We start from the raw sequence: 21,848 nt of genomic DNA, 5'->3' as shown, positions 1-21,848 counted from the left end.
GCACAGCCATTTTCTGAAGTGCCAACTGTAGGTTCTCACGCTGCAGTATATTAGCTGAGCTCTGTGGTTGGGACAGTACTTAGGCAGCTGGAGCAGGACGATTGCAGGAATCCCAGTGACCAGAAGAGTCAATCTTGTGTGATGAGATGGGGAAAATCCAACTGATTGCAAGCCTCCCTCTCCACGATATGCTATGGCCACTGTCCTTTGGGTCTGCTGGTCACAGCCAGCCCTGGCATGGCCATTTTACACAAAGTGCCACTGTGGGACTATTAACCCTCGAAAGTAATCTCACCTAATTTCATAGCTATAACTGATTAGGAGATGAAAGCAAAAACCGACATACCCTATGGTTCTCCAAGGCCAGAGCATGACCTCAATATGCAAGCAACAGCCTGTGGCCATGGATTTTACAAAGTTGTTAAAAAACCCAGACGAAATGTGGTTAAAAAGTGTTAGTAATACTAAAAAGACTTTGTTTACTCAGCCCAGTGTCAACAATTTCTACAGTACACACAAATATTGTTCCCTGGTTTAAACCCCCGCCTCCTAAAAAGAGAGAAATGTCAGCTAGCACAGGGAATCGGGCAGCTCGGTACCTTCTCGTTCAGGATCTCCCCGGACTCGTTGGCTTGCGTTTTGGATGTTCCTTTAACAGGCTTGCTCCACTCCACCAGGGGGTCATGAAGAAATGTCTTTAAGACGCTGCAGGGAGGAAAAAGAACCGCGGCAACCGCTTAAAAGGCCCCTACTGGGCAAACCGGTAATAAAATATGATCCAATACTGAGGAGTTTTGCGTCCAAAGGGAAGTATATCCTTTTAAGGTGATTTGTTAAGGAGAAAATACATGATATGTGTAGGGGCAGCCTGTAGCGTAGTGGTTAAGGTACATGACTGGGACCGGCAAGGTAGATGGTTTGGAGGTAGCCGCGATAAGATCTGCACAGCTGTTGGGTCCTTGAGCAAGGCCCTTAACCCTGCATTGGTCCAGGGGAGGACTGTCTCCTGCTTAGTCTAATCAACTGTAAGTCACTTTGGATAAAAGCGTCAGCCAAATAATGTGTAATGTAATGTAATGAATAACAAATTATACAGTTGATGGTTAGTTTATGCTTATATACAACTTTGCTTTACATTACAATCTTAAACATACACTCAGTGAGTCATTTATTAGGTAGAACTGTACACCAGCTTGTTAATGCAAATATTTAAATCATCATGTGGCAGCAACTAAATGCATAGAAGCATGCAGATGTGGCCAAGAGGTTCAGCTGTTGTTCAGACCAAATGTCAGAATGGGGAAGAAATGTGATCCAAGTGACTTTGACCATGGAATGATTGTTGGTGCCAGACAGGGTGGTTTGAGTATCTCAGAAACTGCTGAATCTACTGAAATAACCATGCATTACAATACAACAGTGTTATGCAGAAGAGCATCTCTGAACACACAACACGTCAAACCTCGAAGTGGATAGGCTACAGCAACGGAAGACCAATAAGTCTGAAAAATAAGTCTAATAAATACCTAATAAAGTGCTCACTGAGTGTACATACTCTGAATGAACTTCAAGTAAGTAGCATGTTAAACTCACTGTACAGTGAAGCGGAGGGTGTGGTGGGAGACAGTTAGTCTCAAGCAACACCACTATGTAGCCGCGACCCAAGTGATACACAAAACATCTTTGTGGTTGAAGATTCACTTCAGCTCACTAAGAGGGGAAGCTGCGGTTAAACGTCTCCAACCGGAATCATACCTCATGAGCGGCTCCCTCTGATCCCTCATCAGTCGGATGGTGACTTCACAGGCCTGTCTGAAGAGCCCCTCTGTGCCCATGGGGCCCATGGCATGAACCATGTTCTGGGTGAGGCGGAAGGGGACCACCTCAGGCACATCAAACGTCTCCCCCTACCCCAAGAGGGAGGTGTTAGGGACAGTGTGTGCGTGAGATTGTCAACCCCACCATTGTAGCTTAAAAAAATGGCATTTTTGCATCACTTAATGGAATTTCCAGTACACTGCTAAGTGCTATGCAAGCGGATTTCATCATAGACGGCAACAACAACTTCATATAAGCAGATAAAGCGTTCTACAAACACAAAATTGCAAGGCTCCAGGTCATCTGCAAATTAACAGACTTCACTGTTACAGAGTTTGCTTATATTTAGGTTTCGGCACTCTATTTAATAGAGAGCAGTATACCAGAAGTATTGTTCCCAAAACAGCCGCTTTACCTCCCTATTGTGCACCAATATAGGTGTCATAATAAACTTGGCTGTAGACTTTACCTTAGTTTAATTTTTAAATGTCTTCGTCCTTATATAGAGAGTGTAATACATTTTCCAAATTTACACTACAAGGTAAGAAACTACTGTAAATATTTGTCACATAAATTTCCCTCAATCAGATAATAATGAAACAAAGTAGAGCACTGTAAGAGGGCATTCGTAATATCAACGTGACTCCTTTAAACCACTGTACATCATCTCTTCAAATGAATGTTAACCAAACACCTGTTTCATATAATATTAACTCAGTCTGGAAGAAACTTGTGCAACTACATTCTGAATAAATAAATCCGAATATGGAGGCAAAAATGCTGGACACACACACACACACACACACACACCTTGTTGAAAAGGCAGTTGAAGTCGACGTGCACGGATTCTCCAGTGAGGGAGTCGAACAGGATGTTCTCTCCGTGACGGTCTCCCAGTCCCAGGATATACCCCACCATAGACATCACAGCAGTAGAGCGGCAGTAAGCAGATCTGCTGCTGTACCTGAGATTGACAAGCATACATGTCTTGACATGACGTCACGGTTTGCGGGTGCCATGCATTCCCAAAACTTCACTCAAAATGGTGTGCAGTGTGCGGTGTAATTTACCATGAAGTGGGGTCCGGGAAAGTCCTGAGGAACCACTCATGAAAGACTGGAGGATGACGGGCAAGGAGGACCTCCTTGTGCAGCTTCAGCCTCTCCTTGTTTGAGGCTGATTTGGGGAGAATGTATTTGCGTAACTCCTTCCCAGACAGATAGATGCCTGAAATGAAGATCATACCATCAGCTAATAGTACAGTGGTCAGACCTGGGCCAAATACAGAATTGTTTTGGATTCGAATACTTCTCTACACTTTACTGAGCTTGTCTGGTGTATTTGAACCTATGAAATACTCTCAGAGCGCAAACCCCTACTTCTTGATTTCTTGGTTGGCTGAACTACACCAGGCAAGAGCAATTACGCATTTGACCCAGGTCCATGTCCACTATATTGGTGGTGGTGCAATATAGTGGACATGGACCTGTGCAATTAATTCAGAGATTGCATGTTTGAATCACAGGTAGGGCACTACTGTTGTACTCTTGAACTTAATCAGTTTGTATAAACTGATAGTATGTAAAGGTGTAAAGGTGTATGTAGTGTGAATTGTTAAGCAAACAGTACCCTTCTCCTTGTAGAGTTTGGTGAGGATGTGGCGCAGGCCGGCAGTGTTGTTGACCCACTCGATGATGCCGCACTCTTCGTTGAGTGGGATGACCGCATACGTCCGAATGTGGAGCTCCCTCCTCCTGGACTCTGCATCCTTCCTCAGACACTGAAACACAGAGAGAATGACTATCATAAACACTCATCTGTGACCAGTCCAGTTGCGGCTCCTGACTTTGACCAAGTGCAATACGATACTTGAATGTTGATTGGACCTGGGTCAAATACGTTACCGTTTTGGATTCAAATACTTTTCTGTGATTGATCTTGTTTGATGAGAGTGTTTCATAGGCTCTGATGCACCGGTCAAGCTCAGTAAAGTGTAGAAAAGTATTTAAATCCAAAACAATTGGATATTTGATGTGGATATACCTGAATCATTCAGTGTCAGGACACAAGCACACCCACCAGACCCCTGTTGCAGTGTTACCTTGTTGATTAGGCAGTTGAACTCCATCAGTCTGCAGTCCTTCCTCAGGTCATCCTTGGGTTTGCACATCATGGTGTAGGACTTCCCGTCCGAGCCTTTCAGAGCGATCTTCTTGGGCTTCTGGAGAGAGGGCAGGATCTCCACCTTCGAAGGAAATAAGCAGGGTACAATCTCTCATCTAGACTAGAGGAGTTTGTCATTTTGCACATAGAAATATGTACACTGTATACTGGATATTAGCAATCTGCAGGTATTACAGAACACAAACATTACAATATATATAACTTGAAAATAATTACATGACATGATGGTGCCTTGGTATGGGATTTTGAAGATGAAAATCTTCAAAACTAAACTAAAAGTGTCAAAAGATTGATGGTAGCTCTCTCTCATGATGGTAAATGCAGGGAAGGTGTCTCTGGGGACTCACGCTGTCATCGAAACCTGCCAGGTAGACCCAGTGGCCGGGGAAGGCGTCATGGCCAGGGTTGGCCCCGCCAGTAGAGGGCAGTGTGGGGATGAGCACGGACTGCAGGGGGATGAGGATCTGGCTGAAGGTGGGCTCCTCCACCAGCCGCTTCAGCATCTTAAAATGGACACTCATGCTGAGCGTGCTGCTGTTCCCATCCACCTGAAAACACAGCAGAACCTTCCAGAACCTGCTACCTCTCATCCCTGTAGTCCTATGTACCCAGCATCCAGCTCACCTCTGTACAGTAATGAGACCAGCTCTAAGTCAGAGACATTAGCAACTTTATTTCAGCTTCACTTAGTACAATTATACCTAGGGGAAGCCGGTTATCTGCTCAGTGCTGTGCAATAAGGTAAGTCAACACTAGCGTGGCTATGTAGATTTGCACAAAACTGTGTAGAGCCACTGTGGAGCCTCTACACAGCTGCTGGACATGTGAGATTTCTGAACACCCGTGTAATACCAAAATCCGAACGCGCGTATGATGAAGGGAGGTTTCTTACAGGTTTGTTGCAGAGCTCCAGCAGTTTGTCGGTCAGCCGGGCAGCATCACCGATGAACTTCCCCAGAGACTCTTTCAGGCTGGTCGCCTTCATCAGGATCTCTTTACATCGGTTCATACGGGTCGGATATGAGGACTGCCAACCCACAACACAAATGCAAGTCAATACATAAAACTAGCAAATATACAAACATTTATACATATAACACTATCATTATTAGTATTTCACATTACACCATACTTCCAAAAATGGAATTGCATTATATGGCATAGCACATTATGAAATAAATTGTATATTATAAATTGAAAAGTACAATATTTAAGCAATAACTCACAACAGGCAGTGGTATATTGTTCACAACCCCCATAGTAGTGATAAAAAAATACATTTAAAAAAAGCTTTTAATTAATGTGTCTATAATATTTATATCTTCATATTTGGTAACCGTTTTATTAAAGCAATAACTCACTCCAGGATGTGGTATATTGTAATTTTACCACAGCTATGGGGGGTTGCAACCCTCCGCTGAACATTAGGCCCCTTAGCTGTGATAAAATTACAATATACCACTGCCTGTCGTGAGTTATTTGTTAAACATATAGGAAGTGTCAACAACAGAGTTTTTGGTAATATGCTATGTTTATATGCTAATACATAGCATATAAAGAGTAACATTAAATACTGTATGACTATTGGAGAGAGCAGACCTTGGACACAGCGGTCATCATCCACATGGCCTGCTGTGGGTAGGCGAGGAAGACCTTGGCCACGATCTCCAGCAGCACGGAGAAGACCTCGTCGTTGGAGTGGCAGATGCGGGAGATGAGCTGAGAGAAGGCGGTCAGGAACTGGTAGGGCGACAGGTTGGCGGTGTGCTCAATGACGGCTGCGTTTATCTTGGTCAGGTCTTGCCGCATCTGGAGGCGGTCGGAGCGCCCAGCTGTTCGAGAGCGAAAAGTGTGGAATTAAACGGCGGTTTGGACCTGGTTTGGTTGCAAAAATGAAGCTTTGTGCGCTCTAAGTCTGGCTGCTTTCGAATCAAGACCAATGAAAACTGCTCATTGTAGAGAAACCAGACAATGGTTTACATCACAGTCATTCATAGTGCTCGACAGCCCCACCTATTTCTGAGATAACCAAGCGTCTCTCTTTTCTCACTACCGAAATGACCCTGTAGGTTACATTTCACTGATCATTTAACATGTATGAAACATACTCTGTATGTATTCTGTAAGTACCATGATGAAAGTTGGAAAATGTGTGAACATACAGTAGAGTCCATCATTCCAGGTCACTGGAGTTCTTCATTTAGAGGTTTAATAGCCCACATCAAGTTCAGAAACTCCCAGAACCTCAAGCAAAATGTCTGCAGTTTTATTTAACAAACCTGGAACAGTTGTAAATAATGCGCTGCTGAACCTGAATTTAAATGTCATGTTAAGGTGTTGATGATGTATTAGTGAACCTTGAGCAAAGCACAAATCATTGAGAATTGTTAGAATTTAGCAGCAACAATAATATCAACACCTTGGGCAAGTGGGAACCTTTTTTATTGTTGTTTTTTATTACCTTTTTCCCATTCATAAACTTTTGCACCGAAGTCCAGCCACAGAGAGAGCATTCGGGGCATTGCCTGGTATATGTACTGATTCCCAAACTGTAGCGCCCTACAAAAGAAGAGGATACACACTTAATTAAGCAGGAATATTCTTCAATAAATCCGTATTTATGAAATGTCATACAAATACTATATGGCATAGTTTTAATTTAGCTGCCTTTAGTTAATCCTGTTTATTACAAAACATCTAAAGGTCTAAATTAAACAGGATTAAGCACACATAATAAACACATTCGTTTGCACTTGCTTTCCAAAAAAGGTGACGATGTAGCGAATCAGATTGCCCTGTTTCTCCAGCTTGTTGTCGGTGACCATGGGCATCAGTTTGTCGTAGTACTTGGCCAGATAGAAGTTTCCATCCTCCCATTCTGGCAGCAGGGTGGTCACATCCTAGATTGGGAAAGATTTAAGTGCACTTCACTGGTCAGCACCTCCCATCCCACTACCAATGAGGTTTGTGTCCTCGACAGTCAGGCTTTTCCCCCAGATAGTGCCACTGCCAATTTTTTATTTACCACCTGCTTCTTTCCCTGCCAGAACGAAACACTCAAGCCAAGAAAACAATCTATTTTTTGTTAATGTGAAGAGACATTTTCTGTAAGCATTCCTGTCTGTTCATAAAACCAGCAAGCTGAGTTAATAAATTATTTCATCAAGTACATCCAAGGTTTCTCAGCATGATTTCAGACCGTGTCACACCAAACACCCTCACCCTCACTTTTTATTAGACTTCTGCTGCTGTAGCCTATTCACCTAGAGGTTTGACCACTGTTGTAATGTGTGGTTATTTGCGCTACAGTCAGCTTGGAGCAGTCTGGCCCTTCTCTCCTGACTGCCCTCATTAACAACTTGTTTCTGCCCGCAGAACTGCTGCTCACTTCATGTTTTTTGGTTTTTGCACCATTCTCTACAAACTCTAGAGACTGTTGTGCATGAAATTCCCAGGAGATCAGCGGTTACTGAGATACACAAACCACCCTGTCTGGGACCAACAATCATTCCATTCCATTCATCCCCATTCTGATATTTGGTCTAAAAAACAGCTTGACCACATCTGCATGCTTTTATGCATTTAGTTGCAGCCACATGATTGGCTGATTACATATTTGCATTAACACGCTGGTGTTACCTAATAAACTGCTCACTGAGCAAACATTCATGTACAATCACACAGGCACACACATACATACACACACATACACACACACACACACAAAACATGAACACGTACACACACACGTACACACACACACACAAAACATGAACACGTACACACACGCACACAAACACAGCGTTACCCTATAGGCTTTCATGATGGCGTTGCTCTCAAAGTTGGCGGTTTCCTCCATCAGACGGCCAACCAGCAGCATGGCCCGGCCCTTGATCTGGATGCTCTTGGGGTCTGTGAGCGGCTGGTCATCAGGGAAACACTGCTGCACCCCCTTCTGAAGGACGATCAGCGCCTTGTGCACGTCCCCCTGGGCAAAAAGGACAGGGGCTCTCATAGGGAACACTTAGAAGCTCTCCGCTCCGAAATGATGGTGATTTAGGACAGCAGATATTAATGGCTCAGAGAACACCTGGCACGTACAACTAAATTACTTCCTTACTTCCATTAAGCTGACACAGACTTTTCACAGTTTTCCCCAAAAGGGCTATACAGTACATCGAATTACAGGTAACCGCTAATTGTTTTTTATAGAAAAGCCAAGCGGTGCCCTTCAGTCAAATTATTTTTAATCAACATATAATTAGACAAGACAACTCCAAGGTTATATTACTGTGAAACATGATTATCAGGAAAAAAAGTTATCCGGTCCAGCGCGCCATTTCCCAGAGAAGTTTTGGGATTATTTTGCCAGAGGGGAGAGAGCTGAGATACCTTGAACCACAGCCACTTGGCCTTCTCCACGAACAGCTCGGACAGACGGGAGTTCTCTGCGTTGAGCAGAGCGTTGAAGGCCGTCTGGTGGTGGCCGGCCCTCCTGGACACACGGGCACTCTGGAGCCAGCACTCAGCCACTACGTCCCCGTACGCCTCCCTGCGCCCACACATCACACTCAGTCACGCGCTGACCACAGGCCTGCTGATACGCTCACAACCCTCTACGACAAGTGGAACTAGGTTCAAAAAGCTTTCTTTTACCTGAAAGTCTACAATATAGAATTAATGAATGTTATACTACGGTGCTGAGGAACAAGCTCAGCTTTACATGCAAAATTCAACCACTTTTGAAGAACCTTTAGGGCAAGGACAAGTCCTCAAAGCCTTTAAATGAACCATTCTTATATTCTCATCAGTAAATCAATACATTTTGGATACAAACAAACTTTAATTATTATTATTCCAAAACAAGATTCAAGAACCAATGGGGAAACCTTTAGGTGCTAACTTAATTACTCAATCTGACACATAAGTCCCCAGTCCCCAGTCTGTGATTGCTAAGCAGTAACAAATCCTACTACTACTAGTAGTGTATCCGGTAGTGGTGTGGGTTCCTTACCCCTCCCTCAAGCTGAGCATGGCCCTGCGGAGGGCGAGGATGGGCTCCTTGGCCCTGAAGGAGTTCTGGGTCATCTCCAGCCTGGCCTGCCAGTTGAGTGTCTGCTCCCTATCCCGTGGCCCCGGCCCTGGCCCTTTCTGCCACTGCTTCTCCAGGTCTGTGAAGGCGTGCTCCAATTCACTCAGCATGTGCAGCCTGGTCTCCACAGAAACAGCCAATCAGAACCTCCCCAGTGTGAGACAAACCCAGGCTATAGGCCAACCAGCACTCCATGGTGGAGTGCGTGGGAAGGCTTCACGCGCAAGCACAATCAGTGCCACGCCACGATTCATTAGCGGGAGTTACACAAACATCATCTCGTCCTACATCTACGCTACGAGACCTCTGCCTGCAGCCAGGCTCTGTTCTAACTGGTACCGTAATCAGTAATGTTTATTTAGTGCTTTAGTCAGTACCTTATGATGTACTCGTATCCCCGCTGATACGTCCCGCACTCGAAGCTTGCGGCCGACAGAGGCACCACCTGCTCCTTCCGGATGATTTTCAGCTTCTCGTAAAAAGCTTCAGAGTCCCTCTTCTTGGCAGCCAGCAGCATCTGGCCCTGCCTCAGGCTCCACGTGTTGGACTTTCGATCTACACAACAAATGTAATAAATACGAAATCCTAAAGACAACGGAGAGGTGTATTTTCTCAGATGGTATTGCCAGGCACAAAACTAAAAGTAAAGTACCACTGGCATAAAAACAAAAGCGCAGTGCCTGTCACCTGAAGCCAAGTAGTCCTCCAGAAGGTCCCACTGGGTGAGCTTCCAGGCAGCCTCTACCCTGTATGTGTTCAGTTCGGATTTCCACTGCGGCCTTTCCGACAAACAGAAAAATAAATTATAACTGACCTTAATAGGTCTATTCATGTAGGTCTATAGCCTTGGGCAAAGATAGATTTTAGCCCTGGGCTAAGTGAGTGTTCACACTTGCACATTCTAAAGTGGGCTAGCCCCGTCCTTAGCCATGGGCTAGCCCCAGAAATGTCCCCAAGCACAGTGCCAAATTAACCAGAGTGAATGCTTAGCCCCGGATTAAGAAATGCTGAATGTCTAAAAAGGTCTAATGTTTGCTGAAAGTTAGTAGAAGCAGACCTGTAACACCCCCCACATGAGGAAGGAGCACAGCGTAATGATAAGTGAGTGAAACACTGACAGGTACCTGTTAGCAAGCACGCCGCTGACTTGAGTAATGACTGTCGAGAGCTGTCCAAGTCCCAACATGGACTTCATCACCCCGTGATAATGTGCAATCTATGCAAATCGGGAAAGAAGAGGGATGGATGGAGAAGAACCTGTTAACAGCACACAACATCTGTACCTTGTAATTGATGATGATTTGAACCAGAACCAGAATCGTTTTAACAACCAGGGGGTAGGTTGACTTCCAGCACCCCCACTGTATATTACCGACCTGGGTGAGGCACAGCAGGCTTTCTGAGGCCAAGACCAGAGCTGACCCCAGCCTGTGGGCTGTAGCTCCCACAACTTGGTTTGGAGGCACTCAAACCTACACAGGCTTGAGCCTATTGTCTTGTAAATGTTTACATGTGCGCACATACAATGTACAAATATGCATGTAAAGAGGGTCCTGTTAACGGTACCATTCATTAACAAAATACAGTGAAAACAAAGTCAGTCTTCCAGAAGAAAATAAATAGGGGCCTATGCTGTTTGATGATAAAAAATAACAAGGTTAAAGGGAGATTGTGTGGTGCAGTGGCCAGCTGACTCTCATCCTATATATGAATCCCCCCATCCAGCCAAGTGTTTGACTCATCACAATGGTACTTTATTTACCATTTAGATCTGTAACCATCTCTGCTGTTCACTGTCCAATGCAGCAAAGTAAAAAACCGTCTTAATGCCACCCACATTCCCATTCATTGGTAGGCTGGCACCAGGCCAATGTAGCACAGCTGCCCACAGCTGTCTAGAGGCCCTTTGACTCTCTCAAAAATAGTATCTGCAGGCCTGCTAGTCACATCCTTAGAAAATACTTTTGACTACCACTGTGTACTGTGATTGGCAGATAGAGAGAGATTGAGGGTTTAGCAGTTGTCCGGAACAATATGGAGAAGGCAACAGGCAAAATTCACTGTGCTCAATAACACCAAGGCTTACTGTGGTAGCTGTGGAAGTACTGTGTACATTATTTCACTGACAGAAAGAGTGGATGGGCCGGTTAGTGGTGGGGACGGACTGCAGGCCTGCACAGGGCCAGCAGGGGGCGCTGTACCTGGTCAGACTCCAGCTGGATGGCGCGGTCGTAGCAGGCGGTGGCGTCGCGGAGCAGGCCGATGCTCTCGTGCTCCAGGATCTGCTCCCGCAGCGAGGGCTCCTCCTTCCGCAGAGCGTTAACCCCGCGCACCCCGTCCGGCTCGTGCATGGCTGCGTACAGGGCCTGTCGGGACCAATCGCAGACCAAGGATAGTCAAGGATATATATTTTTTCTGTGGCATTGGGAACGTATTGTTATTAATGATGGAATGTTGGAGAAATAACACAAGAAAAGTGAGAATATAGTCAACCTATTAAATTACAACTCTTTTAAGGTTATGTTATAATTCTTTATTCACAATATTTTTCCTGGTTTTGCAGAAATAAGTTTGCAGTTACTCAATTTACTTTAAAAAACAGAACCAGTTTGTACTTTGCCCCTGTACGCTCACTCCACCTCTTACACAGCAGACAGTGTACACTGCACATGCAGTGTTACACTGATGCTGTACCTGCAGGAAGGTGAGGTGGTCCTGGATATTCTGCTTCTTCTCGATGATGAAGGACTCAAAGTGCATTACGGCGCGCGTGTAGGCCCTGGAGCGGAAGGAGGCCTTGGCCAGCACATCCTGAGGGATGCAGTGGAGAAAGGACACCACGCTCTGGTACTCTCCGTCCTCCAGCCCCGAGTCTGAAACACGGAAAAGCTGGGTTCTCACTCGAAGCCAAGTCACCGTCTCAAGTGCTTTTAAGTGCTTTAAACATTGCGTTCCCATAAAATCCAGGGGCCTGGGGAAACTGCAGCCAGCCGTATTACAAGAGTTACACACCACCGATAACATTCCATTCAGACCTGGGTCAAATATGTAATTATTTTGGGTTCAAATACTTTTCTGTGCTCGATTGATCTGGCCTGGTACAATTGTGCCAAACAAGAGGACCAGACGGTGTTGTCTGTGAGTATTGTGGTCCCGAAACACCAGACTAGTACAGTGTAGCGTAGTACTATTCGAATCCGAATCAATTACGTATTTGACCAAATTACATATTTGTAATTCAGTTCAGTCAAATGCAGTAATGGTAATGGCACTCACCGCTCTGAGGGGCCTGATCGCGGGAGGACCGTCCGCCTGTCCGCACCGTGTTCAGGGCCTGTAGCTTGTGGCGGGCCCACTGGGTCAGGTGGTCTAGCAAGGAGAAGACCGTCTGGGTGCTGAGCTGGCTAAGCCCAGACTCGCTCTCCTGAGGCCGGACCATGCGCGCGTCGTCCTCCTTCAGCACGGCCATGATCTCCTTATTCACCTGCAGTGGGCGACAGAGAGCTCGGAGCTTCATGATGAAATAAACATAATGCTATATTTTCAGAAGTCCTGTACAAAATCAAGATGCATACAAAGGTGTCATGTGGGGTTAGCTTTACCATCTGTAGCTATATAAATGTATGAAAATAAACATCTAGCAATCTTTTTTATCTTAGATTTCTTTGTGAAGGATTCTGGTTGCACTTCCCCATAGAGAAGTCAAACTTTAAAATCAGATGTTTCTCACAGATCTTTCATGACCCCAAACATAAAATCAGTCATAAAATCGTAACATAATATTTTTCTGGAATGGTACCTCATCCTGGTCTTCCTTTGAGCAGCCCAGGAGCACGTACACCAGGATGTGAGGTAGTAGGTAGATGGTCACTTTGTAGTCGTGCTTTATGATGAAGCTGCAGCAGTTGAATACCTTGCTGGCAAGCCCATGCCTGACCTACAAAGGCAAAGAGTCTCTGTAAAGTAACGCTCATTCATTCAAAGGCAGGTCAAGAGGGCTTGTACTATAGTCAAGTGAGTAGGCTATACAATCAAGTCACATTTTTCTTTCCCTCAGAAGGTCTGGCATTAAAGGAATACACCAACATTTTGGGAAATATACCTTTTTAACGACTTACCCGGACTAAGACGAGATGTTCCATTTAATTAAAATTTGTGTGCATTCACTGGCTCGGCTTCCATGTTAGCATAACCTGTTAGCTTAGCATAAAGACTTGAAGCCTACAGGAGTCAGTCGTCTACCTCCTTCAAAGTGAAGAAATACACAATTTTTTTAACTAAAATTGTAAAAATGAGAGACGTTGTTTCACGACAAGTTAGACTGTTGGAACTATAACCGCTGAACACACATGTATCCTTCCGTCTTCCGCTGGTTGAGCGCAGTGATCTGCGCACCTTCTGAAGGTAGAGCTACTACCTTCTTCACAGCGTTTTAAAGACAAGGCTGGCTATAATCAGGCTATCGACCTGACTTTTCTGTCAAAAACACAATGCAGACACAATCATTGGCAGCTTTATGCAGGTAATACAAACAATGCCTCACCTTGCTTATCAGATAGCCCGCCCATGTGGCTGACCAGTCAGCAAACTTACTCCCACGGCTGCTACGGTAGATTGGCTTCTTCAGTTTGGACCAGTTCACCACCTTCTGAGAACTCGTATACCTACAAGCCACATAGACATATTTCAGAGCCTCAACTTCACAAACTGTAAAGCACATCTTTCAGGTTATAGTGATCTTTCAGACAATATGAATGATGAAAAATGACATTCATAATTTTAGCAATCAAATATAACTATAATACACTTAGTAGAATATGATGATAACTATATTAACCACCCTCCAATAATGACTTTTTTTAAAGGCATACAATTTTTTCAATCGGACTAAATGATCATGATAAATCTTTAGCTAACAGAATGAGATTCAGGGGGAAGAAATACAGCACCACAGATAACGGTTACGTTCTTTTATATCATTTGAAATTGCTCTGTTCGGGCCAAATCATTTTTCATACACAAAATGACAAAAGTATTTAAAGGAGTGCCTGAAGCCACTCAGGCGTTGATGTTCAGTGGCAGAGTGCAAGCAAGTGATATGCTACCATAGATCAGCCAGTGTCCTCTGCATCTGAGCCAAATAATGGGAGATAGGCTAGGCTAGTTAGCCTGCTAGGTGCAGACCTGCTGTTTAGGTGGGGCTCCAGGATCTCCTGCACCTGTTCCGGGAAACGTCTCCACAGCCTCCGGCCGGGGGAGTCGGTCCGGCCCTCGCGGCACTCGAATACCGACAAGAGCTCCTGGAACAAACAATCTCTCAGTGGGGATGGAGAGAGCCAGGGGGACAGGATGAGAGATTCGGAGAGGACCTTCATCTCCTCTCCAGAACAAAGTGCCAAATCAGCAGGGGTGGTGAGAGTAAGAATGGAGTGACAGTGTGACCTTTCCCCTGACCTGACAATCACCCACAAATCAGGTTTTCATTGCTTTTCTTGATGAGAAAACATGCCACTTAAAGTAATTATAATCAGCCATCTGCAATTTTCAATTAATTATGTCTTGACTTGGCATGGTTATAGTTATTTTAACAATGCTTTTTTTCAGTGTTTCACATTGAAGCTTATGTCAATAGTTTTAATATCATAAATAGTGTTCACCTTTCTCACTGGCGTACTATGCCTTCAAACCTCCTTCTAAGCTCGACTATAATACATAAAAATACATAAGTAATATACTTTTTCCCCCTTAATTTGGTGTTCAATGCATTTTCTTTTCCATATCCAGACATGGAGTTTCACAGGGCTGGAGCAAGTTCTTGTACCTGCATGGCGTAAGCTGCAGAGTCCTGCGCTCGCACGTCATCTGCGTAGGCCAGGAAGGTCCTGGTCAGCTCGGTCAGCAGCTCGTAGGCAAAGTTGGGGTCGTCCACCCCGCTCTGTCCGCACAGAGGACAGTCAGATTCAGTGTCACCTCATAACCAGCCCTCTGCAGGGAAACACCATCTGAGGAACACCAGCACAACAGCTGCATGCAGCTAACAGCATCAGCCTAAAATTTTCTGGAACAAATTATGGTGCGAACCAGCAATGCTCGCCCTACAACTAAAGAGCACCTACTACATAGTTTGCCTAAAAACTAAATAGAATCTATCACCGTATCAAGCCTGGTCTTGAGAACCCCCAGAGTTTCTGCCTCCACTACATGTCCTGTCAAACTACACAGTGACCACTCTGTGAAAAAATACTTCCAAATGTCTGTGCGGAATTTATCCTTTGCGAATTTCCATTTGTGCCCCCTCGTTCTGCTAACTGAGCTCACCCTGAAGAATCGTCGACAGTTCACCGTGTTAATCCCTTTAATTGAACTCAATGAGTGCCAGGGGCCCCTAAAGGCACCCTAACTGACACCATTTGAGACTGTGTTCTGGAATTCCACGGCACTGAGTGAGTTAAGTTGCGAGATCCTGGTATTCATAGGGTGGACTTTTACCACGAAGGTGGAGCCCTTCCCCTGTGTGTCGGCAGTGGAGAGGTCGAGTCTTCCCGGGTCGATGGCCCCCAGCTCCCCCAGGCACTCCCCGCAGAGCAGCCGAGCCTCGGGGTGCGTGTCCTGGCAGCCCTTCAGCAGCACCGTCACCAGCTGGGAGATCACCGGCTCCACCGTCTCACTGTCCATCACGTACCGCAGCAGCTTCTCCTGAGGGAGCGGGGCCACAGAGACGGACATGGCTTTCAGCCAATCGGGTTCAGCTGTGTGCCGTTTCCAATTGTAATAAAAAAAAGGCTGTCACGCACCCAACCTAAGTAGCCTACAGGTTTCGACCAGCCAGGTCTTTGTCAGACAAAAAAACTGTCAAAAAATGTTTTGCCGCTTGATAAAACATTGCACTAAACCTGTGGGAGCAAAAATTCAGTGTGCGGACATCTTTTTCGTTTTCTTCATATAGTAACAGGACATTTGTTCAGGGGGTTCAGTGAAGACTAAAACTCCATACTACAACATTGCAAATGTAAATATTATGTCTTGAAAAATTTCCATTTAATGTTCATTAGATTTTTTATGTATTCTTTAGCGAGTCCCACACTGATAAAACATTTAATCAGTGGGGTACCTGGCACTTGTACATCATGTCCTTCAGGCTGGTGAGAGCGTGGATGCGCACGTCCACGTTCTCATGCTGAATGGCCCTCATGGACAGCTGTAGAGCAGCCTGCAGGTCTGTGCTCTTGGACGTTTGCTGTGGGTTCAAAAAACGCCATCATCATTCCTGTTCCATCACGCATCATGCATCAGAACGTCACAGCTCTCTTACAGGTTTCCAATGAAATTACTTTTCCTTCTTGTAGAGTAATCGACAGGGGAAGACTGAGGTTACTGCATGTTGTAATTTCAACCATAACTACATATTAGACTTCAATGTATCATCAAGCTGGATTTTTGGCTAAAGCATGGCTGTCTCGCTAAAGTGAAGAGTGGCAACAACACCCCAGTTGCGATTTTAATCATTTTAATCTCAGCCAGCCATCTATCTCCAATGAGACATGCTTCTTTATGTGCTACTAGCCCAGGATTCCAGCTGTGCTGCAGCTCCAGATAGCCTAGGCTGACCTTCCTGTAATCCTGCAGGACCTGGTGGATCTCCTTCAGCTCCGGGTGATCAGGCAGGAAGTAGATTTCATGGAGGAAGTCCTGCACTTCATTTCTGGAAAATCAAAAATATAAAATTAAATGAAACACTATACCGTATCTTTGGAATGTCAACACAGTAATTGCACAATACCTCCTATAGATCCAAACCTAATTAGCAAAGGGGATAACTGTTCATGCATAAGGAATGTGTAGGTTCATGACTGGTTGGAGCAGGGAAGCCATTTTGTGCAAAAAACATAACCACATATCAGGTCAAGTGGTGAGAACAATGTAGCAATGTATATGGACAATGAATCTGATCATAATAATGGACAATGAAATGGACAATGGTCACACAGAAGTCATCAGAGAGAAGGCGACTGCTCTCTCTCTCATCCCCCAATACGTGGTTCACCTGTTCTCTATGATGACGTAGTGCATGATGACCGCCGTCTCCTTGGGCTGGACAGGGATGAGTGGCAACAGAGCCACCATCACATGACTGAGGAGAGGCCCCAGATAGGCTGGGTCCACACAGCGCACAAAGCAGTCCCACGTTCTGCAAAGACAAACAAAAACAAAACACTGACCGCGAGGCTGACCGTAACAAGACCGCAGAGAATGCAGCTCAACCTTAAGGGCCACTCACTGGCAGCAGAGCTCTGGGAAGTCATCTTTGTATCTGAGGCCAGTCCTCAGGGTGGTCATCATCTTCACCCTCACTGAGCTGATGTGCTTGGGTCCCATGAGCTTCATCAGAGCCACCAGGCTGTCCAGCGCCTGGAACGCAGTGGTGGAGGGGGAGAAACGGTCAGGCGCACTCCGTGCTTACGTAATTGCGTAAATAAGACAGCTTCGGAGTTGCTGTAAGGTGTATTTCTTCACTTTGAAGGAGGTAGGCTACTGACTCCGATAGGCTTCAAGTCTTTATGCTAAGCGAACATGTTTTGCTGACATGGAAATTGAGCCAGTGAATGCACAAAAATTAAAATGAAATCAAACATCTCGTCTAAGTCCGGGTAAGTCAGAAAAAAGGTATATTTCCCAAAATGTTGGTGCTTTCCTTTAAAACCACACATCGTCTTATGGATGAGGACCTAAAATAAAACATTGGAAAGGTATAAAATAAGGGACCTTTACCAAGCATTTTAGTCTTGTAAGAAGAATTAAGATCTTGTTCTTTTATCTTAAGTAGAAACTATTAGCCCTATACAGACTAAAATACTTGCTGAGCTTGACTTATTTTTTAGTTTTTTTCAGTGTACTGCTCCAGGTCGTGGTCCCGGTCACAGTCTCTGCGCTCACCATCTTCTTCTTGTCCTTCTCGACGACGCTGGAGCTGAGCAGCTGCATGTTGAAGAAGGCCAGGATGCCCAGGAGCTTCGGTTGCAGGTAGTCTGCCTGCAGAGGCACAAAAAGTGCAAGCAGCTTAGGCTGTTGGCAAAGCACTGCCTTGTGTAACGTAAACTCACCGTGTTCCGAACAGTGCAAATTTCATGACGAATAACTCAAAAATTACTACCAGATCAGCTTTGGTTGTTGTGTCTGTGTAAAGTATACTTCCTTACATTTTCATAAAAACGAGTCACGTACGCAATCCATTTCAGGATACAGTGACGTGGTAATAGTGCATCACTGTGACATTGTGGTGGGTAAGCTGTTGTTAACGACAGACATGGACATTGTGCAGTTATTTGTCATTTTCTCTATAATTATCAGTCCAATGCACATCAATCAAAGTGTTTCAGTGTCTGAGATAGTCAATAAGCAACCATAATCACCATGCGCTGGGGCGTGGTGATGTCGCGCGGGCCCTGGTAGGGGTCGTCTCCCGAGGCGAAGGAGGCCAGGATGGCCAGGCCGTTGAAGACCTGCTGGTAGTGCTCCCCCAGACGCAGGAGCAGCTCGTTGTGCAGGCCCTGGAAGTCCTGGCGCAGCAAGCTCCCCAGCTCGATCTCCGTCTCGCTCTGCGGGGGAGAGAGACCAGCGCTCACACACCCAGAACACAGGAATGAGCAGTGTCTGTGTGTGTGTGTGTGGGTGTGGGTGTGGGTGTGAGTGTGAGTGTGAATGTGCCATACCTAGGTTAACACAGGAAGTTGAGGAGTTTTGGATTTCAATACTTTCCTGTGCTCAACTGAATCTTTCCTGGTGCAACTGAGCCAACCTATGAGTATGTCATAGGTTCCAATACACCATACAGTTGTATTGTATGGTGTATTGCTCAGTAATCCAAAGCAGTGAATCTAAAACCATTACGCATTTGACCCAGGCATGATATGTGTGCATAGCATGCATGTGTGTGTTAGGTAGGGACCCTTCTAATAAGTACTAATAAATAATAATGAAATTGTCAAAATACTTTTTGGCAAATAATTGTATGATAATTATATGATAGTTGATCATTGAAAACGAAAACTAAAATATTAAATTAACATTAAATCCATTTCATATTGAGATCCTGTTATGAGCGGTTAGGTTGCTGGTTACCTTGAGATAGTGGAAGGCCCTCTCAAGCTCGTCCTTGGTGCAGGAGCACACCAGGTGGGAGAAGATGTACTTGAAGTTGTTGATGACGATCTCCCTGCGGTTGACGTTCAGCTGCTTGGCGATGGTGCGAATGAGCGCTGAGGCAGTAGCACTAGCCTTGGCGGCCAGGTAGGGCAAGAGGACCTGCAGGGTGCGCTGTGGAGCACACAGCAAGAGACACAGCAAGCGTTATGCTAACTGCACCCACGTTTGAGTACTTTCAAGGATTTCACATGCGCAAAGGAACCCCACAAAGGCAAACTGACAGTTTTGGGCTAATAACGACAACACAAAGAGTTTCAGCAGAAATTACCTTGAAGGACACGCTTATTAATCCAAACCCACAAAGGCAAAAGTGACAGGATTCTTGGATCTTGGGATAAAAATAGCAACACAGAGTTATGGTAATTGCTCTCTCCCTCTCCAGCTCAGCTTGTGTGTTGAGCATTCTGATGCAAAATGGCTGCCGCTGCATCACCCAGCTGGGTGCTGGTTGAGGTGAATTTCCCCCTCAACACTGTAAAATGTTTCCAGTCCAGTTTCCAGTGGTTATAAAAGCTATCAAATGTTATCATTATGACACAAAGGACCTTGAAGTGCACACTTATTCCAAAGTGGTGAGTGAGTGGGCGCTAGCCGGTCTGCAGCCATGTTGACGCGGGGTCGGCGGTGGCTTACGGTGAGGAAGCGGTTGAGGTCGGGGAAGTCGAAGACGTGTGCGACCTGGCACAGGATGTCGAGGGCCAGCTCCCGCTGGCGGGCAGCCTCCTCCTGCAGGGCTTCGTTGCTCTGGTCGGGCGAGCAGCACAGGGCGGTCACGTGACGCGAGTGCAGCGACTCCACCAGGAACTGCCGTGAGGACACGGGAGGGCCAGAGAGGAGAGGCTCTGAATAGTACATCTCTTCAAATACGCATGAAACGCTATTTCTGGTGCAAATTCTTCGCCTAACTTACCGTTACCGACCTTCAGAATGATAGCCCATTACAGACTAAGGCACCCTTTAGAAAACCCATAGAAATGCCTAGGAACCACAATGTATTTCAAAGGTCATGAGTCTTGAAAAACGGGCATATGATTAAATACAACACTGCCGTCGCATCCGTCTGTTAAAGGAGATGTAACAGGCGTGTTTCATCCATTCATAAGGGGTTAAACATACTTTGTCATAGTACTGCCTATGTGAACACATTTGAGTGCACTCATGTTCTTTGTTTTGCAATTGTGTCTGCTAAATTAAATTAATATAAGTCCTGGACCAAGAGGCTCACCTGGCAGACAGGGTTCTTGTACTGGCTGAAGAAGGACGGCAGCTTGAGGTCTCTGGAGGAGGCCAGGGCCCGTATCTCACTGTAGGCCGCCACAGACACCTGGGGTGACTTGGAGAGCAGGCAGTGGAGGAGCCGCAGCAGGGCGAAGGAGACCAGGTTACCCGTGGCGGCTCTGAAACACAGCACACAGGCAGGGCTCATTCATGGTGTACCAGAAATAATGTTCATGGCTGTGCAACTGATTCTTCATGAATTTGAGCTTCACAAATTTCAGCTTTGACCTTTGAAATTTTACCTTGATATGCACTTTTTAATACGTCTTTGTGGATAACAGTGTTGGCTAAATAAAATGTCATATGAATGTAATCATTTACATGACCTGTGGCATACCTGCCAATCTCTCCCGTGGTGAAGATCAGCGTGTTCTTCACGTCGTCGTTTTGACTGGTTTTGGCATTGGCGTATGCGTCCTTCAGCCGAGAGACTAGGAGCTGACGGAGGAATAAAGCAAATATGAAAAATTAAAGAACAAAGCAACTCAAGCAATTCAAACTGAAATGGACCACAACTAAAACTTAAATACACTGTAGTTCCGACTGAAATGGACCACATTTAAAACGAAAATACACTGTACTTCCGACTAAAATTGAAGTTTCTCACCGAAATCAAACTTGAGACTATCGCACTTCGAATTGAAATGCACCGTTACTTAAAGTGGAACTGTAAATGTTTAAAATGGGAGCGCACCTCCTTCAGGTAGCCGTCCGATTCCCAGCACTCCAGCAGATGTTTGATGTTCCTGCTGAAGCACATGCGGACCTCTTCCCCCGGGTCCTCGATGAGGCCCACCAGCCCAGTGACCAGCGACCTGGTGTCCGGGTCTCCACTGCCCACCGCCACGTGTTTGCACAGGTGTGGGATGTTCTCTATAAAAGCTGGGGACAGAGCGCGGACAGACTGATGCCACACGCATTACATTACATTCAGCAGATGCTTATCCAGACCGTCGTGAGCTGAGAATTATACGGTTCTATCTGCCTTCTGAGTAGTTTTGAGATACTGAGCTTCAAAGATTCATAAGTGAATGGGCTCCAAGCAGATAAGCCCTTTTAAATTTTGCACTTTTTCATACTCTTGAACAGTATTTGTGGAGAACTTTTTGTTTTTTGTTAGTTAGAACCTTATCATTCTTAGCTCACAAAGTGGTACAAAAGTGCTGAAAATGCAAGAGGGAAGTGAAGTGGCAGAAGTGGCTACAACGATAAAAACTTGAAGAAAACAGAAACAAAAGAAAAAGTATCAATAAAGCAGTCCTCGCAAACATGA

The 21,848-nt window shown here is 45.3% G+C and overlaps 1 protein-coding gene across 1 annotated transcript in view; it reads right to left on the bottom strand.

Annotated features, from left to right (window-relative positions):
- The window catches only part of atr (ATR serine/threonine kinase), a 28,933-nt gene that overhangs the window by 1,023 nt on the left and 6,062 nt on the right, over positions 1-21,848 (bottom strand). Inside the window, exons 11-46 of the mRNA XM_061242911.1 lie at positions 21,270-21,457; positions 20,913-21,013; positions 20,523-20,694; positions 19,931-20,101; positions 19,214-19,408; positions 18,505-18,690; positions 18,029-18,124; positions 17,373-17,503; positions 17,139-17,282; positions 16,703-16,796; positions 16,206-16,331; positions 15,584-15,790; positions 14,916-15,029; positions 14,279-14,394; positions 13,638-13,758; positions 12,894-13,031; positions 12,371-12,578; positions 11,789-11,967; positions 11,296-11,460; positions 10,219-10,310; positions 9,782-9,873; positions 9,472-9,649; positions 9,017-9,211; positions 8,395-8,554; positions 7,811-7,990; positions 6,760-6,902; positions 6,464-6,561; positions 5,602-5,834; positions 4,895-5,029; positions 4,350-4,550; positions 3,920-4,063; positions 3,448-3,598; positions 2,889-3,045; positions 2,629-2,782; positions 1,756-1,907; positions 600-705 (exon numbers count right to left, since the gene is read on the bottom strand). Coding sequence (XP_061098895.1) covers positions 600-705; positions 1,756-1,907; positions 2,629-2,782; positions 2,889-3,045; positions 3,448-3,598; positions 3,920-4,063; positions 4,350-4,550; positions 4,895-5,029; positions 5,602-5,834; positions 6,464-6,561; positions 6,760-6,902; positions 7,811-7,990; positions 8,395-8,554; positions 9,017-9,211; positions 9,472-9,649; positions 9,782-9,873; positions 10,219-10,310; positions 11,296-11,460; positions 11,789-11,967; positions 12,371-12,578; positions 12,894-13,031; positions 13,638-13,758; positions 14,279-14,394; positions 14,916-15,029; positions 15,584-15,790; positions 16,206-16,331; positions 16,703-16,796; positions 17,139-17,282; positions 17,373-17,503; positions 18,029-18,124; positions 18,505-18,690; positions 19,214-19,408; positions 19,931-20,101; positions 20,523-20,694; positions 20,913-21,013; positions 21,270-21,457 — 5,423 coding nt within the window. The remainder of the gene's footprint in view (positions 1-599; positions 706-1,755; positions 1,908-2,628; positions 2,783-2,888; positions 3,046-3,447; positions 3,599-3,919; positions 4,064-4,349; positions 4,551-4,894; positions 5,030-5,601; positions 5,835-6,463; positions 6,562-6,759; positions 6,903-7,810; positions 7,991-8,394; positions 8,555-9,016; positions 9,212-9,471; positions 9,650-9,781; positions 9,874-10,218; positions 10,311-11,295; positions 11,461-11,788; positions 11,968-12,370; positions 12,579-12,893; positions 13,032-13,637; positions 13,759-14,278; positions 14,395-14,915; positions 15,030-15,583; positions 15,791-16,205; positions 16,332-16,702; positions 16,797-17,138; positions 17,283-17,372; positions 17,504-18,028; positions 18,125-18,504; positions 18,691-19,213; positions 19,409-19,930; positions 20,102-20,522; positions 20,695-20,912; positions 21,014-21,269; positions 21,458-21,848) is intronic.

Source organism: Conger conger, chromosome 5 (assembly GCF_963514075.1).
Source record: "Conger conger chromosome 5, fConCon1.1, whole genome shotgun sequence".
NCBI lineage: Eukaryota > Metazoa > Chordata > Actinopteri > Anguilliformes > Congridae > Conger > Conger conger.
This window is presented reverse-complemented; position numbering and strand designations above follow the sequence as displayed.